The sequence below is a fragment of the Rhipicephalus sanguineus genome, chromosome 4 (assembly GCF_013339695.2).
Source record: "Rhipicephalus sanguineus isolate Rsan-2018 chromosome 4, BIME_Rsan_1.4, whole genome shotgun sequence".
Lineage (NCBI taxonomy): Eukaryota > Metazoa > Arthropoda > Arachnida > Ixodida > Ixodidae > Rhipicephalus > Rhipicephalus sanguineus.
This window is the reverse complement of record NC_051179.1, coordinates 89,101,624-89,119,959: the sequence shown is the minus strand read 5'-3', so window position 1 is coordinate 89,119,959 and position 18,336 is coordinate 89,101,624. Positions and strand designations below refer to the sequence as shown.

Sequence of the window (18,336 nt, the reverse complement as noted above, 5' to 3'; positions counted from 1 at the left end):
ACATAAACAAAGCACATAAAAATACCCATGCAAGCGTGACAGGTAATGATTTTTTGCATAACCACTATTCTAACAGCATACATTACAGACCGCTCAAATTTATTTACAGAAATGAAATGGTAATGCTACATGTGCAAGAAAACACAGCCATATACAGTGAAATATAGTGCAAATTTATGAAATATTTGAAATGTATGAATACATTAGCAATTCAGAAATATTTCACGTAATGTATTAAGTGTAGGTTTATGTATATGTTTATGCGTATTTAGAATACGTGGGAGGTTATATTTCAAAGACTGCAGTTTATAGTCAGTGCGAAAACGCGGTATAAGCCAGTCCCCTACATTACGAGTGTAGATAGCGTGACTGTTGCTTTGCAGAACAGCAGTTAACTGAAGAAATTGTTTAAATGCAGAAGAACATATGTAAAATGATCGCATGATGCGGAACTGACACATATATAGGATTTTAATTATACTGTACTTGCGAAAATATGTCGAAGTCGGCGATAAATAACCAATGTTGACAATGTGACGGTCAGCTTTCTTCTGCAAAACCAATATTCTGTTGATGTTACGTTGAGTAGTAAGCCAAACCAGACTGCAGTAATTTATATGAGATTGAAATAGTGCTTGATATATTCTGACTTTTATTTGTGTAGGAAGAATTTCTCGAGAACGCGACAAAGCTTTGCCGTGAAAGCACAAGGTGTACAAAGATTCCCCCTCAAGAGATAAGCGCGCGAGAACGAGCGACCTCGCCCTGTATATTAAAGTACAAGTCCGAGGCACACATCCCAACTCCGGCGAAACAGTAGGGTTCTATAACTGGGGACCCAAGCATCTTGGTGACCGAAGAGTTTCCAAGGTGCCAGGGCGCACGCTAAAAATCAGAGCGCTCTTGGGCTCTTGCGCTCGCGTTGTCCCAAGACGCAAAAAAAAATCTAGCATGCGTCACCAGCGAGACGACGCAAACACAGCATGGCCCACGTCTCGCATAACCGCGTTTGACCCAATGCGGCCTGCGTCTGATCTACAGTGAACTAGTAGTTTGATCGAACTCTTAAACACTGCTGCTCCTCCGAACACAACATCAGCCTACCCAACGCAGCTGCTAGCGGGGCAAGGGCCTAAGTGCTTCCTTCGCGCCATCTCGGGGGTGACAATGAACACGTTGAAGCCCTCCGAGCTCTGCGTACTACCAACGGTAACTGGTGTATATAAATAGCTTGTCGTTATCGTGCTGGAGGATGTAAACTGTTTCGCGCAATTTTCTATTGGCCCGCTCACGCTAGCGGCAAGCCTGCCGCAACGGCATGGTGCCGCAGAACATCGGCCGTCGCCGCACGCGCGAGAGCTGTCCATCGTGCACGGCAAGCTTCGACGGCGAAGCATTCGCGCCTCCGAAAAACATGGCCGCACTACCAAAAGCGGTTGTCGTCCACCTCGAATCTATCAAGTGGCTGCCGTGTGCTCTGTAGCTTGTATGCTCCGAATTGATGCTTCGATTTGCTTTAGATTCCTGTCCTTAAGCTTCGACAGCAATGTATTCGTGCCGATTCGGCCCCGTTTTTGGGAGCCACACTCAAATAATCGATGCTATAGGCTTAGCCAGTCGAGATGGGCGCTTGCGAATGTTCGGAAGACATAGATTACGCGTTTCTTTAGTTGTTTATAATCCTCCATAGCTGGCGCCACTTGATCTGGCGCCAGCTTGGGGACACTTTATTTGGTTTTACGTGACACTTTTTTAATGCCGGACAGACTAAAACGCTCCATTGACTACTGGAACCATGCCTGACCACGACACGGACGTATCCGCACTTCGAGCGTGAAAAGCGCGGAGCAGAAAGCAAGCAGCTCGAAGCGTCCCGCGGCAGACGCACACGTGGCGGAAAGCCGCAAGCAGATGACGCGTTGCGCCGTAGCATTGGTAGTCATGGCAACCGCTCCTCCGCGCTGATTGGCCACGTCACTCTCCAGCAGCCGGAGAACGGCGAGAAAATGGGTCTCGGACCTATTCTCCGAACGGCTGACGTGCGCGAACGAAATCACTTGCGCACGGCAGCCTGGGATCGGAAAACGGCAAACGGCGAGCTGCCGTGCCTCTAGCGTGAGCGGGCCATAACGCAGCGCGTAGCGGTTCGAGGGGTCGCAGGTTCGAAACTCCGGTCACGCGCTTCGGCGAAATTCTTTTCTGAGCTATTTTTATTTGGGCACATCTATCTATCTATCTATCTATCTATCTATCTATCTATCTATCTATCTATCTATCTATCTATCTATCTATCTATCTATGTATATATATATATATATATATATAAGGCAAAAGGCCGCCGAGAGTGTCCGTACAATTGCTATCGCAATGACAGAGAACAAATACGTACGGCACATTTCCCTCCATCGTTAATTGGCGTACCATTCTTGCTTAGGCAGTCCACGTATACTTGCTGATGGAAACAAAAAAAGACAATTCTCATTATATCGGTGTATATGATTTGATTGTATACCTAATTCAACTGAGTATGCTTGGGCGCTTGTGCAAACCAGTTAGAGTCAGTTATATAACCTACGAATAAGTACAAGCTCCGCCCCCAAGCTGCGGCGCGCCTGCCATTCATCTGTGCGAGAGTCGCGCTAGGCTGTGTAGTGTTTCACTGTCAATATAAATACTACGCATATTAAGAATTCAAAGTTCGCCGTCCCTATATATGATTCCTTTTCCCCGAGCACTGATCTCGGATTCATTGCTGAAATTTGGCAGGATGTTCTAGTTTTCGACCGAAAACGAGCGACACTAACATGGGTCTGTATGAGAGAATCACCTACCTGAACTATATGAAAGGTGTTCGACGTCACGGAAACAAGCAAATGCGATTGGTTAGGGCATATAAGCAAAGTCACTCTGGGTAGGACCACGGTGACTGAAGGCGGAGCTTACATTTATTCCGATGGAACTGTGAAGTTAGAGAGAGGACTCGGGTGCCGCTCTTCGCGCGCGCGCTCGATACATCAAGGCCGCTCGACGCTGCCGGCCAGTCTGCCCTGCTCGAGTTATTGATGCAATAGGGGGCAAGTTCATACAGCAATTTGTACTGATTGTTCAAGCAATGTGCCTAGCGAAATCGAGCGGAGTTGCCATCAGGAACACGTGCAGTGTCGATTGCTCCTGGTGTCGTCTGCTAGCCATCAATGTGTACATCCGCATCTATGGCAACGATTTCTTTTCGCGGCTGTTCTGTGGTCGTGGCGCACTCAAAATTACTGGCTCACGAGTGGGAAACCGCAAGAGCCTATCTATCCCTAATCATAAGGGTGCGAACTGCACCATGCGTACCACTGCTGGCGTTTCATACGGAGCCGATAGTACGTGAAACCAATTTTAATGAGCATCCGACTGGCCCAGTCTACGCTAGTTGTCCGCAATAGAGCACTGCACGGGCCCGGGCCGGCCCGAAAGCCCGGGCCCGACCCGGCCCGCGGGCCGGGCTGGGCCGTCCGGAGCGTTTTCCGGCGGGCGGAGGCTTGAAACTGCGGGCCCGGGCCGGGCCCGGGCTTGAAGCCGCGGGCATGGGCCGGGCCGGGCCCACGGGCTTGAGGCTGCGGGCCGGGCCGGACTCGGACCCGCTCATTAAAAGGCGTAAGTCGGGCCTTCGAGCACACTCGAGCGTTATGCATTGCGTGGTCTAAGTTATACTGTGCCAAGCTGAAGTGACACGTGCAAAGAGCTGGCTGTTATTAAAGCTTAGCAATTAAAATAGAAACACAGTTGAAGTGCTATTTTTTTCACCAGTACAGATATAGATTGGCACTGTATATTTTCACTGACGTTTCGTCTGCTGGACCAGACTTTGTCAAAGTAACAAGTACATCGTGGTGGGGGTTTCCTCATAAGCACGCCAGATCACACGTGTATATATATATATATATATATATATATATATATATATATATATATATATATATATATATATATATATTGTTAGTATGCGTTTAATAGTTCAGGTACGGTGAGCGTCTTAGAGGCGAGACAGCGACGGGACAGCAGTCAGTTCCCCGAAACGGAGCCGGCACGAGCACCAACCACAACAACCGTCTTCTTCATCGTTCTCTATGGTAACCGTATTTATCACTACAATCCCTTCCCGGCAGAAAAGGAGCCATCCTGGCGACCTATGGCACAGGTAATACTGGTGGGTCGTAGTGAGGTTTCAATCGATCGACATGAACAGTTTCGCGCCCGCGGCGGCGTTGATCCGTAGGTGGCTGAAGAGGCTCAATAACGTAGTTGACCGGTGAAGTCTGGCGTACGACCCGGTAAGGACCGTCATACTTAGGGACGAGCTTTGCGGAAAGGCCGGGGGCAGATGAGGGCACGCGAAGCCACACAATTGTTCCAGGTGAATATGACGAAGCAGATAAGTTTCGGTCATGAGAGTGTTTCTGGCGGGCCTGGTCGTGCGTGGTAAGCGAGCGTGCGAGCTGCCGACATTCTTCGGCATAAGTGGCGGCTTCGGCTAGAGTCGTAGTTTCTGAGGGGTCCGGTCGGTACAGAAGAATAGTATCCAAGAATGAGGAAGGTTCCCGACCATAAAGCAGGAAGAACGGAGAAAACCCCGTAGTAGACTGAATGGCGCTGTTGTAAGCATACGTGACAAACGGCAGTATGCGGTCCCAATTCGTGTGGTCATCGGAAACATACATGGAGAGCATGTCGCCGAGTGTGCGATTGAAGCGCTCGGTCATCCCGTTGGTTTGCGGGTGATATGCGGTAGTAGTTCGATGGACAACGTTGCAATTCGCGGAGGAGGGCTTCTACGGCTTCGGATAAGAAGGAACGTCCGCGGTCACTGAGTAGCTCGCGAGGTGCACCATGCCGAAGAACGAGCTTTCGAAGGATGAACAAGCCGACCTCACGCGCTGTGGCCTCTGGAAGCGCGGAAGTTTCAGCGTAGCGCGTGAGGTGGTCCACAGCGACGATCACCCAGCGGTTGCCATCTGGTGTGTACGGTAGGGGACCGTACAAATCGATCCCTATGCGGTCGAACGGCCGAGAGGGACAGGGCAGTGGCTGGAGTGGACCTGTGGTCGTGTGCACAGAGCTCTTCCGGCGTTGGCACTTGGAGCATGAACGGACGTACTGCCGAACAAAGCGGTACATTCCGCGCCAGTAGTATCGAATCCGGAGGCGTGCATATGTCTTCACCACACCAGCATGGGCGCATTGCGGATCCGCGTGAAAGGAGGCACAGACGTCGGAACGTAGATGGCGAGGAATTACCAGCAACCATTTGCGGCCATCAGACAGATAGTTTCGGCGGTACAGGAGGCCATCACGGATTTTAAAGTGGCGAGCAGTGCGTCGAAGCGAGCGGTTGGTTGTATGTGGAGACGCCTGAGATAGATACTCTAGGAGAGAGGCTATCCATGGATCCTGGCGTTGCTCAGATGACATGTCGGCATGTTCAAGAGATGAACAATCGCTGCTCGAAATAGACGCAACACCATACTCATGGGGAAGTGGCGAACGAGAAAGAGCGTCGGCATCCGAATGCTTACGGCCTGACCGATAGATGACACGGATGTCATAATCTTGAAGACGGAGCGCCCAACGAGCTAGGCGACCAGATGGGTCTTTTAATGACGATAACCAGCACAAAGCGTGGTGATCAGTCACGACGTCGAATGGGCGGCCATATACGTAAGGTCGAAATTTCGTGATTGCCCAAACGATGGCAAGGCATTCTTTTTCCGTGACTGAGTAGTTCTTTTCTGCTTTAGTGAGAGTGCGACTGGCGTAGGAAACGACATACTCGTCGAAGCCAGATTTACGCTGGGCAAGAACAGCGCCGAGGCCTACTCCACTAGCGTCCGTGTGGATTTCGGTTGGAGCATCCGGGTCAAAGTGGCGTAGGATAGGTGGGGATGTCAGAAGATGGCGTAAAGAGGCGAATGCTTTGTCGGAAGCGGAAGACCACGCCGAAATGTCTTGGTTGTCGGCAAGTAGCTGTGTGAGTGGGGCGATTATCGTCGCGAAATCGCGCACAAATCTGCGAAAGTACGAACAAAGGCCTATGAAGCTACGGAGTTCTTTTAGTGTAGACGGCCTGGGAAAGTCGGCGACAGCGCGAAGCTTGGCAGGATCGGGACGGACACCATCCTTGCTGACAACGTGCCCTATGATGGTAAGCTGGCGTGCGGCGAAATTGCACTTCTTCAAGTTCAGCTGCAGTCCCGCGTCCGCAAGGCAAGTGAGGACGCTTGCGAGGCGAGTGAGGTGGGAGTCGAAGTCCTTCGAGAAAACGACGATGTCATCCAGATAGCACAGGCACGTGTTCCATTTTAGGCCTCTTAGGATGTTGTCCATCAGACGTTCGAAGGTGGCAGGCGCATTACAGAGGCCAAACGGCATCACGTTGAACTCGTACAGTCCGTCAGGAGTTACAAACGCAGTCTTGGGGCGGTCGGCTTCATTCATAGGAACCTGCCAGTAGCCCGATCGAAGGTCTAAAGAAGAAAAGAACTCTGCTCCTTGCAGGCAATCGAGAGCGTCGTCAATTCTGGGCAGCGGGTAAACATCTTTTCGCGTGATCTTATTAAGACGTCTATAATCAACGCAGAATCTGATGCTGCCGTCCTTTTTTTTCACCAGCACAACCGGGGAGGCCCAAGGGCTGTGTGAAGGTTGGATTACGCCACGTTGAAGCATGTCGCTCACCTGCTCGTCGATGACCCGGCGTTCAGCGTGAGAGACTCGATACGGATGCTGGCGCAAAGGTGCGTGGGTGCCGGTGTCAATGCGGTGAACGATGGCAGACGTGCGGCCCAAAGAACGTTGGTTATGGTCGAATGACGTCTTGAAGCGATCAAGTAGCGCCAAGAGTTGCGTACGCTGAGCAGGGGGGAGTCCGGAATCAATCGATGGAAGGAATGGCTCGAGAGATGAAGTGGTAGTGGTATCAGAGGTCATGCTGTTGACGTGAGGAGTTGTCGAGCCATCAGGCAGGTGACTGGAGTAAACAGAGACTATTTCCTCAAGGTGACCTATTAGTTCGCCGTGGAACAAGGTGGCTGGGGAAGAAAACGGGTTCGTGATATAGATGGCGCCGCAAGAGTTTTCTATAGTGACAACTGCGAATGGGAGAAGGAAGCTCTTGCGAGAGCCAAATGCTTCGGAGGGTGTAAACAGGGCATTGACAGAGGGCGCGCCGTCGCAAGAGAGTGGCACAAGAACAGAGGACAGAGGAGGAATGTGAGTGTCCGCAGCGACGATGACTCGAGAAGATAATGCCTGGTCAGAGGGCCCGTCATACATCGGCGTTTGACACAGCGGCAGTTCACACATCGTTGACAACTCTAGTTCGGCACGCGCACAGTCAACGACGGCATGATGAGCGGAAAGGAAGTCCCAGCCCAAGATGATGTCATGCGAACATGGTGAAAATACGACAAATTCAACTGCATACAAAACGTCCTGTATGACTAGCCGAGCTGTGCACGCCATAGAAGGCTGGATGTGGTGCGAAGTTGCCGTACGGAGAGAGACGTCGGAAAGCGGAATCGTAATCTTCTTTAACTTGCGGCACAGTTCACCACTCAGCACAGACACAGCAGCACCAGTATCAACGAGCGCTTGCACAGCTACACCATCAATATACACAGTTATTTCGTTGGCGGGTAGAAATCGAGGCCTTGAAGTTTTCGATATGAGCGCAGCTCTTGCCTCGGGAACTGCGACGGTTAGTTTTCCGCTGGGACGGGTGGCGGGCGACGAACCATAGGCGAAATGGAACGGCGCCGTGGTGAGGGTGACCGATGCCTGTCGAAGCCGCGACGACTTGACGATGACGTGTCCGACGTGGGGTGGAAGGAACTCGACTGAGGTGGCTCTGTACGATAGTAGCCGTACCCTTCTTCGCCAGCACCTTGGCGGAAATCACGACGACGACAGAAACGGGCGACATGGCCAGGGAGACGGCAGGAGTAGCAGATCGGCCTGTTGTCGGGTGTGCGCCAAGGATTGGAGGACGGTGGTGCGGGACGGCGAAAAGGGGGCGGGTCCGGGCGTACAGGCGGACTTGCTGCGTAGAAGGCATTAGCCTGTCGAGCAGGGTCCGTGACGAGTGGTAGCGACAGCGATGGTCGTCTGGCGACCTCAGCGTAAGTCAGAGGTGCGGAGGTAGGCGAAGGATGGTAGGTGGAAGGGAGAGCGTCAGAGACTTGCTCCTCTATCGCTTGTCTGAGCGTCGGGGTCAGCGTATGCGCACTGGCCGGAACGTAAGGCACAAGAGACAGTTGTCGCGCCACTTCTTCGCGGACGAACTGCTGTATCTGTTGCATTAACGTGGTCTGGTCGGTAGAAACAGCGCCAACGGTTAATGCAGACGTTGCGGCCGTGTCGAAGCTCGGCTGTCGCGTAGAAATGCGCTGTCTCCGCAGCTCGTCGTAGCTCTGACAGTACTGAGCCACCTCTGCGACAGTTTGGGGGTTTTTGGCAACAAGCATGTGGAAGGCGTCGTCTTCAATACCTTTCATAATGTGCCGGATTTTGTCACTATCAGACATGTCTGGATTGACACGACGGCAGAGGTCCACAACATCCTCGATATAAGACGTGAAGGTCTCACCAGAACGCTGCGCGCGGCCGCGCAAGCGCTGTTCGGCGCGGAGCTTGCGAACAGCGGGTCGGCCGAATACTTCCGCGAAGCGTGTCTTAAAGGACGACCAGTTAGGAATGTCAGCTTGGTGATTGTTAAACCACAGCTGTGCCACACCCGCGAGATAGAAGTGAAGGTAGCCAAGTTTATCGGCTTCATCCCACTTATTGTGCGCGCTTACTATTTCATATGAAGATAGCCAGTCTTCGGCGTCTTGCTCGTCGGAGGCGTTGAAAATCACCGGATCCCGCTGTCTTGGCATGCCGGAACAGGTAAGAGATGGGGTTGGGGTAGCAGCTTGCTGGGCCATGTCGTCAGGAATCGACGAGGCGGGAGGTAGAGTCCGAGAACGAAGTTCCAGGGTGAAGTGCCCAGCACGCTCCACCAATTGTTAGTATGCGTTTAATAGTTCAGGTACGGTGAGCGTCTTAGAGGCGAGACAGCGACGGGACAGCAGTCAGTTCCCCGAAACGGAGCCGGCACGAGCGCCAACCACAACAACCGTCTTCTTCATCGTTCTCTATGGTAACCGTATTTATCACTACAATATATATATATATATATATATATTAACAGCCCTAACAATGGCTAACAATGGCCCAGATCACGGTTGTTCCCATGGGAGGAATAAAGATTTCGGTCTTTTTTCGAGGTTGACACATACGGTACATTTCATTTATATTCCTTGGTATTACGTGCCAAAACCACGATATGATTACGAGGCACGCCGTAGTGGCACCGGATCAATTTCGACCACCTCGATTTCTCTATCGTGCACCTAAAGATAAGTATATACACAGGTGTTCTTGCCTTTCGCCCCCATCACATTGCGGCCGCCGTGGCCGCGGGAATCGAACGCGCGTCCTAGGACTTAACAGCGAAACAGCTTAACCGCTGAGCTACCACAGCGGGCAAAGCAACATTTCGATGCATGTACACACCGGATTTTCCGTCCGATCGCCCGCTACAAAGCGCACGGCATCATTAATAATCATCATCAACAACTAATATCTTCTAGCGGGCCCGGGTCACGCATGGTCATGAACAAGCGCGCCCTGGATTAGTTTAGTAATGAACGTCCGGGCCCGGGCTTGGAACGACGGCCCCGGGCCGGGCTCGGGCTGGGTACGGTCAAGTACGCCCGGGCCCGGGACGGGCTCGTGCTGGGTTCGGTCATGTACGCCCGGGCCCGGGCCGGGCCCGCGCTTGGAACCACGGACCCGGGCTGGGCTCGGGCTTCATAAAGCGGGCCCAGGCCGTAAAATCCGGCCCGTGCAGTGCTCTAGTCCGCAATAACCCGCTGGTCGATGAAGTTATCAATTTATTTTGTCGATGAACGTTTTGTGTACACAGGTCCACACGACTACAAGTGGAAGTGGAGTGTGAATTTTTTCTCTCTTTATTCGGTTTATTCATTCAAAATACAAAATTCGTAGTTAGCAGCAGGCAGACTAGGGTCCCAACGTCAAGCGGCTGTAGTGGGACCCTCGATGAACAAAAAAAAATTGCACCATCTCTCGCTAAAGGGGACCATGAGGCGATGTGAAGCCGGAGCACTTATACGATCGCGTTCCGTTGGCGTTCGCTGGGCATGCTACTGACCTCGGGGATGCTACCGACCTCGCGTCGTGGAACGCGAAGAGGAACGCTACGCACGTCGTGTCTTCCCTCTAGCCTGGCGGTTAATTCTCACAGGGCGAGCGGGGAACGTGGTCGACAGGCGCACGAAAGGGAGACAGCGTAGGAGAGGAGAGGGGTGGGGGCGCGCATGCGCTGGCGCTCATCGCGGCGTTGCGCAGGAGAGAATTTCGGCATGTCGAGCCCGCGTTTCAGAGGAGGAGTGAAGAGGGGAAGTGGAGAGAGAGAGGGAGAGGGGGAGTGCAGAGGAGGTGCGTGGAGAGGGTTTGCGCATGTGCAGTAAGGGTGTTCACGCCGCACACCACCACGGCCACCACCGGATTGAACTCCGCTATAAGATGCTTCGCATCTAATAACATTAAAAGGATTAATTATAACAGCATGTAAAATACGCAACACAAGTGAAATGAACAGTGAACTGTTCAAGTCTGTTTACATACCGCTAACGTTTGCGAATAAGTAGTAAAACTTATCGCGCTTCTCTTCCAAAGCAGCGTAGATTCTCAACTCGCTTGGCAGGACGTTCGCGCTTTCACGTAAGCTTATTCAACGCCATCCAGTCCAATGAGTGACGCTACGAACTCGGGACATGACCCTGACCGCGATAGCTGCGCGTATATAAGGTACGTTAAATGTTTACATTTCTTAACCTCCTGTAATGCTAGCAGCTATCTAAAGAGCTATCATTACAAGAAGATACAGCTAGTAGTCGAGTCTTTGGGCCAGCAGTACGTTCAGTTTTTCTTTCCTTCCGCGGGCTGTTCGTGACTGGAACGCTTCAGCGGAGACTGTTGTCGCACAGCCCATTGTTGACAAATTTGTTGGACTTGCTGGCCACTCTGTGCTGTCAGCAACAAGTCTGACACGCTGTCATTATTTCGTTTGTAATTATGCTTCACATCTAACTCAGATAAATTAATTATAAGTTATCTTCTTGCCCTCCTTAATAACATAGATCCATAATTATTATAATTTCTGTTAATTATTTTTTAACCCTATCTAACTATTGTATACTTGTGTGAATGCCTGTAGCATAATGCCTGTCGACCCTTTAAGCCCTGACGGGATTGAGAGTATCACGAAATAAAGAAGAATAAATAAAGTAATTTAATCAGCGCTAAGGCGCGTCGGCATTTCTACATCTCGTCGTCGAAGATTTCAGGCTTATCGTTGGCGGCCGCGTTAGTTCCAGAACGAAATCTACTATTCGCGTTGCTCGGTCAAGCTTATCAGAACAATCCAAAACAATTGAGAATGTTTGATACGCTGGCACGGTACGCGCGAAACAATGGTTGCATGTGCAAGAGGTCCGGTCTCATGAAAAATTACAGCATATCCACGGGGTGAATGATGATGAGTGGGGCGAAGCTCCGGTGGGCATCATCGGTAAACCGTGAATACGAGTAATTCGCCCCACTAAAGTAAACACGTGAGAAATGTTAAACATCAAATTTTTTTGTTGGTTTCCGTGGTCCCTTCATTATCACCGCTTTGTGATCGGTGAAATGCAGGGAAAGCGGTTCTTGTATGGGTGTTACCTTGAAGTTGGCAAACACTACATCGATGCAAGTCCCCCTGATGGTGGTTGGTTTCGGGTGGTCAAACGATATGCATCTGAGTCCATATCTGATTACCATGTGTTGCATCAACCAGTGCTTATTTGCGTCTGCAACGTCAACGTTGAAATCGCCGACGAGTAGAAACGGTCTGTTCCTGTCGTATTTACGCATATTTTTCATCATACTACAAGTATAGTTTTATAACATCTCGCATCTCACATCGGCTGCTCAACAGTCACCTGTGAAGCGCCGGTGGTGGCCATTTCTCCTGATGTAGGGCTTGTGTAGCGGTGGACAGGAGTATCCACTGCAGGAACGGGTTGCGGGATCGGACTGGCAGAACCGCTTCGTGAAGGGGTGGTGAGCATCAGGCGTTGAAGTCCGAAGAACCGAAGACCCGAGCGTCGTATTCCTCAGAGAAATCGTGGTTGCTGCTCGAGCTTCCCACTTCGTCGTCCTCAGTTATCTAGCCGGCCTTGAACACGTCCGAAGAACCGAAGACCCGAGCGTCGTCTTCCTCAGAGAAATCGTGGTTGCTGCTCGAGCTTCCCCACTTCATCGTCCTCAGTTATCTAGCCGGCCTTGAGCCGTCTTTTCATCATATACAAGTACCGCCATCTAGCGGACACTCCACGAACTAAACGAGAGCTGGCTACTACATACATCGGGGACGCACGACCCACGGCTTAAGGAGCTTCGCCCCTAAAAAGAAAGAAGCGCGCATGGCATTGCCCTCCGCTGAAAGAGCATCGTCCCGATGCTGCAAAAGAACACGGATTCGAAGAAAGTGACTGCAGATGAATACAGGAAAAACACGAAAAGATGTGGCAAAATAAAGTTTTCAAAGTTTGCTAGCGCGGATAGAAACACTTAGGACGCACCACATGCATGACTTCGGGGCGTGCCCGGCGCCGCTGAGAGTTTGTCTTGCTATCGGGGACAACCTCGTAGTCGAGTGCGCCGAGGCGTCGAAATACTCTGTATGGTCCGAAGTACCGTTGAAAAAGCTTCTCGCTAATAATAACCAAGAATTGCTAGTAATATTTCAGGATTGCAGCTCTGCATACAGCCTCAGGAAAAAAGGTTAAAGATTACGTTTTGCTTATTCTGAACACTCCTTATAAGGTATGCAGCTTTTCTTGCGGTGTTGATATCGTTTATGTTTGCTTTTAATATTTTCCCCTATTTGTTCTATACTGTTTTCGTAACATTGATCAGCGTTATTGCTTGTATAAATACTTCCTGGCTACGCATTACTGCAGTATGTATAAAACGTAACTATCCTACTTTTCGTATACATATTTAATCGCCTGTTCATACATTTTGATCTTCTTTTCTTGTTTCTGTATTGCTGCACTATGTTTACGGCGTTTTCTACCCTGATCAATAATGGGTTGAGGGGCCTTTTCCAGGCAGTTGCATTTGCCGTTAGCTCCTTCATCCGAGAAAACGCCTGCCTAAATAAAATTCAAATTAAAACATTCAAAAGTCAGCGTCAGCGTATCGACATCCAAACCCAGACACGGTCACCAGGCCGGTATTCCACGAAGCGTCGTTGAAGATTCTAACGGCAACTGTGGGTTGTCATTAGATTCTTAATGAGTAGGCGGGCGAGCTGTCGGGCTTCTTCGGCGCGCTGAAGGTAGAGCATAACGCCCATGTTGTCCTCGTCACTGACGGTCGGCAACATGTTGCAAAAAGTCAATGAGGGGCTCCTTCCGTAAACCAGCTTGAACGGCGTCATGTGTGTTGCTTCTTGCAGTGCCATGTTATAAGCGAAGGTTATGTACGGAAGGATGGCGTCCCATGCCTTGTGATCGACGTCGACGTCCATTTCGAGCATGTCGGCGAGAGCTTTGTTTAGCCGCTCGGTGAGGCCTTTCGTCTGCGGGTGGTAGGCAGTTGTCCGTGAGTGACTTGTCTGGCTGTACTTCAGTATCGCTTGTGTTAGGTCCGTCGTAAAAGCCATACATCTGTCGGTGATGAGGACTTCTGGAGCACCGTGACGCAGCAGGATGTTCTCAACGTAGAATATAGCTCCTTCGGTGGCACTACCTTTAGGTAGGGCCCTGGTGTCGGCATAGCGAGTGAGGTGGTCCGTAGCTACGATGATCCACTACAAAGCTGACGTTGGAAATGGGCCCAGTAGGGTCATCCCGATTTGTTGGAACGGTCGTTGAGGTGGTTAGATTAGCTGAAGAAAGCCTGCGGGTCTTGTAAGTGGTGTCTTGCGTCACTGACAGTCTCGGCATGTCCTTACATAGCGAGCGACGGCGGCAGAAAGGCGCAGCCAGTAGTATTTTTCCTGCATCCTCGCTAGCGTGAGGGAAGCACCGAGGTGGCCAGCCGTCAGGTCGTCGTGTCCGGCCTGGATGACTTCTGGTCGCAATGCTGAAGGTAACATGCGAAGGTAATTGGCTGGGACCGGCGTGAAGTTCTTCTTTAGAACAACGTCGTTCTGTAAGCCAAACGACGTCAATCCTTGTCTAAATACATTGGATACAATGGTGGTCTTGCCTTGTAAGTATTCTGCCAGGGTCCTCAGGTCCATATCACGTCGTTGTTGTTCGGTGAATTCGTCGGCACTCATGAGTCTCAGGAAGGTATTCATCAGGATCATCATGAGGCAGTGGGTCAACAGGTGCACGGGACAAGCAGTCGGCATCACGGTGATGTCATCAATTTGACATCACGGTGATGTCAAATTCCTGAAGTCTGGGGCTCGATCATGCTAGGCGACCTGATAGGTCCTTGAGATTTGCTAGCCGACACAACGCGTGGCGGTCACTCGCGACCTTGAAGGGCCTGGCGTACAAGTAGGGGCGAAACTTCGACGTTGCCCAAATGATGGCAAGGTACTCCTTTCGTGTCGTCGAATAATTTGCGTCCACCTTTGAGAGTCACCGGCTAGCATAAGTTATGATATTTTCAAGTCCATCATTTCTTTGAGCTAACACAGCACCGAGGCCAACACTACTTGCGTCGGTGTGATTTTGGTCTGTGCTTTTTCGTCGAAGTGGGCAAGTATCGGCGGTGACTGAAGACGTCGTTGGAGTTCCTGAAATGCTGCTTTTGTGGCGTTTCCCAATTGATTCGACGTCTGTCTTCGTTAGGTTAGCAAGTGGCTCCGCGATGTTCTCCGCGATAAGTTCTTTACAAGGCGCCGGTAATAGGCACAAAGACCGGGAAATTGGCGTACGGCCTTCTTGTCACCGGGTGGCGGGAATGTAGTGATGGCAGTGGTTTTCTGGGTGTCGGGGCACACTCCATCCTTACTGATGACATGTCCTAGAAAGATCAGCTCTTCGTATGCGAAGCGCCACTTTTGCGACTTCAGTGGAAGACCAGATGACCTAAATGCTTGAAGGACTGTTCCAAAGTGCCGAAGGGGTTCGTCAAAGCTTGATGCGACGACGACGTCGTCATCCAAGTAGACAAGATAGGTCTGCCACTTCAAGCCTGCAACACTGTATTCATCACGCGTTGAAACGTCGCAGGTGCCGAGCAGTTTAAACGGCGTGACCTAACTATTTAACAAGCAATTTGGCGGGATTCGGCATTTCGTCGTACGGCAACCGCACCTCCATAGGTTGCGGCGCGAAGTTTTCCCGATAGTACTGGTAGATCGGCCCTGGGTTGGGCCGGTTTACTGCCGGCGATGCGGCGAGATGTAGCGGCCGGGCGACGCTTAACGTATGGTCGTCGTCGTTGCCACTGGGCTCCAGCGATGTAGTCGGCGGTGTCACGAGGTCGCTCACCTGGCCGCGGACGCGGCGCGTTCACGGCAAAACCACGCAGTTCCATCTCAGGGTACTGGCAGCGGCGGTTCGTGTGGCCGACATCTCCGCAGTGGTAGTAGAGTGGGCGGTGGTCGGAGGCACGCCAAACGTCAGTCTTTCTCGATGCGTAACGCCAGTCGACAGAGGAGCGGGATGACGTCGGTGGTGGCATCGGTGTCTCGCGACGGCACTTCAGCGGTGCACCGTCTTGACGTGGGCGCGGAGGGGGAGCGTGACGACGTACTGCAGCAGCATAGTTCATAGCTTCCAGATGAGGCTGCGGTGGTTTGGGAATTCCAGCGATTGCCGCACTTCCTCACGAACGATATGGATGATCGAATCCACCTGACGTTGCGATGTGGTAACATCTTCTGCAGCTCCTCACTTACGACCGCTCTGAACGTCTCGCGCAGCCCGTTGGTTCCGAGCGCTTGAACCTCCTCGTAACTCATCGTGGGCATGCGGCGGTCGTATTGCCTGGTGCGGATTTCTCGCGCCTATGCGATCGTTGTGGCCTACGAATTATATTTCGAGGCTGTCTTCGGGGGGTGACGCACAAGTCCGGGAAATGTTCTTCCTTCACTCCCTGCATCAGGAAGCGAACCTTTTTTTTCCTCGGACATGGCGAGGTCGGCATCCCGATGTTCTCGTTAGCGTGCTGTTCACGGGTCTCCAGAAGGATTTCAGCCCTCTCTTTCCGAATGACGCTCGTAGGGATGTTCAGAAATCCTGTGCGGAAGAGGTCCCATGATGTTAGCGTGGGCTCTCGATTCTGCACCAGGTCCTTGCGCCATCTTCAAGGGTAAAATAGACGTGGCAAAGCTTCTCGTCACAGTCCCAGTTGTTGAACGCGGCAACCCGGTCATGTGTTTCCAGCCAGCTTTCTGGATGCTCACATGCTGATCCGCGGAAAGTTGATGCATGACGACCGTTGTAGGCGACACAGGCGGCGTCACTGTGGCTGTTGTCTTCGTCGCTGTGGCCTTGGTCTTGTGGGGTAGGGCTCCGTATTCAGGTGGAAGACCTTGCTGCCTGCGGCTAGCTAGCTGGTCGGGGTTGGCGTCGATATCCTTTTGACCGCGGAGGCTTGGCTCACGGCTCGGGGGGAGGGGGGGGGGGGCGTTCGGTACGTTGACCGGGAAGCACTTCCACCAGATGTCACATGCTCGTGACGTTGACGAAGGCAGCAGTCGGTGTGCTCAAGCCGAAATTCATAATTTGGGCGAACTTGTTCTCGGAAAATGAAAAGACAACGTAAAAGTGATTCACGCTGTACACTGATAGCGGCGAGAACATAGCGGCGACCGTTCTATCGAGAACAGTCGTCAGCCGTCGAGTAATCTGCGTCAGTGCCAAGGCGCGTTCTGCCTATACGTATACATGTGGCATCGTAGATTCCAGGCTTATCGTTGGCAGCCGCGTTAGTTCCAGAATAAACTCTACTGTTCGCGTTGCGCGCTAAAGCTTACCAGAGCAATCCAAAACAATCCAGAATGTTGGATACTCTGGCACGGTATGCGCGGAACAGGTGTTGCATGTGCAAGAGGTCCGGTCTCGTGAAAAATGAAAGAAGCGTGTGTGGCACGATGCTGAAGATGAATGCATCCGCCAGAAACAATACCTCCAGTGTCTCCATAGAAGAGGCACCTCTACCCCTCGTGCGAACGTGAATGTCGTCTGCTGCGTGGAACTCCGTAGTCTGTTTCGATCGTTCTTCGCTGTGGCGCTTTGGTTCAAATTACCCGCGATTACTTCGAGAGCTCAATTTTGTCATGCCTAGATCAACCCACCTTTTTTTCCGTCAGCGTGGGTCCCGTAACCAATATAGTCAGCAAAGCTAACCGCGTACTCGGTTACCTCCGCCGGAACTTACGCCTAGGACCATATTCACTAAAACTGCTAGCTTATAACACTCTACTGCGACTCAAGTTAGAATATGCATGCACCATATGGGATCCTCACCAACGTAACCTGATTAAAACATTAGAATCTGTCCAAAATCGTGCAACTGGGTTTATCCTCTCTGACTACTCATACACTAGCAGTATTACGGAGCTTAAATCTCGTATTAATCTTCCGAACCTTGCTCTTCGCCGCAAAGTCGCTCGGCTCAGTCTTTTCACAAATTTATCACGCTACCCCTCATACACCTGTAATCATTCCAGCTCATCGCCATTCCAGCAGACTTAACCACACCAAATCTGTTCACCAGCCCTATGCTCGGACCGTAGCGCATTCGTCCTCGTTTTTCGTGCGCACGCCAAAGGACTGGAACGCTCTCCCTGCCAGCACCGTGCACGACTCCAGTTCGATACTCTTCAAAGAAGACATTGCAAAACTTGTGCTATGTTAATCTACTGTCCACCCCTCATGTAAAACCCCTAAGTACACCATGCCAATGAAACGTATATTCTCATATATAAATGCATGACCTGTCGTTTATGTTCATCACGCACTCGTGTCATGCCATACCAATTTTGGTATATATCACGTTAACAAAACGGCCGGAAGCGCACCATGACAGTGGCATGTAAATCATACCGTACATGACATGCATAACATGATTCGCATGTTATGACATCTCATTTATGTTCGTCATACAGTCACATCGCGCAGTACCAATTTTGGTGTATATCAAAGGAGCGAAATGGCCGCGAGTGCACTATGAGTAGAGCATGTAAATCATGCCATACATGACATG

The 18,336-nt window shown here is 51.2% G+C and overlaps 1 protein-coding gene across 3 annotated transcripts in view; it reads right to left on the bottom strand.

The window, feature by feature from the left end:
* The window catches only part of LOC119390397 (uncharacterized), a 55,483-nt gene that overhangs the window by 3,129 nt on the left and 34,018 nt on the right, over window positions 1-18,336 (bottom strand). For 2 of the 3 annotated variants that reach the window (XR_005183306.2, XM_037658008.1), the window contains exon 5: window positions 2,390-2,452. The exons of the other annotated variant lie outside the window; for it this stretch is intronic. Coding sequence is in view for 1 of the 2 variants with exons in the window: in XM_037658008.1 (XP_037513936.1) it covers window positions 2,390-2,452 (63 nt within the window). In the remaining variant the exon portion in view is untranslated. The remainder of the gene's footprint in view (window positions 1-2,389; window positions 2,453-18,336) is intronic. 3 annotated transcript variants of the gene reach the window in all.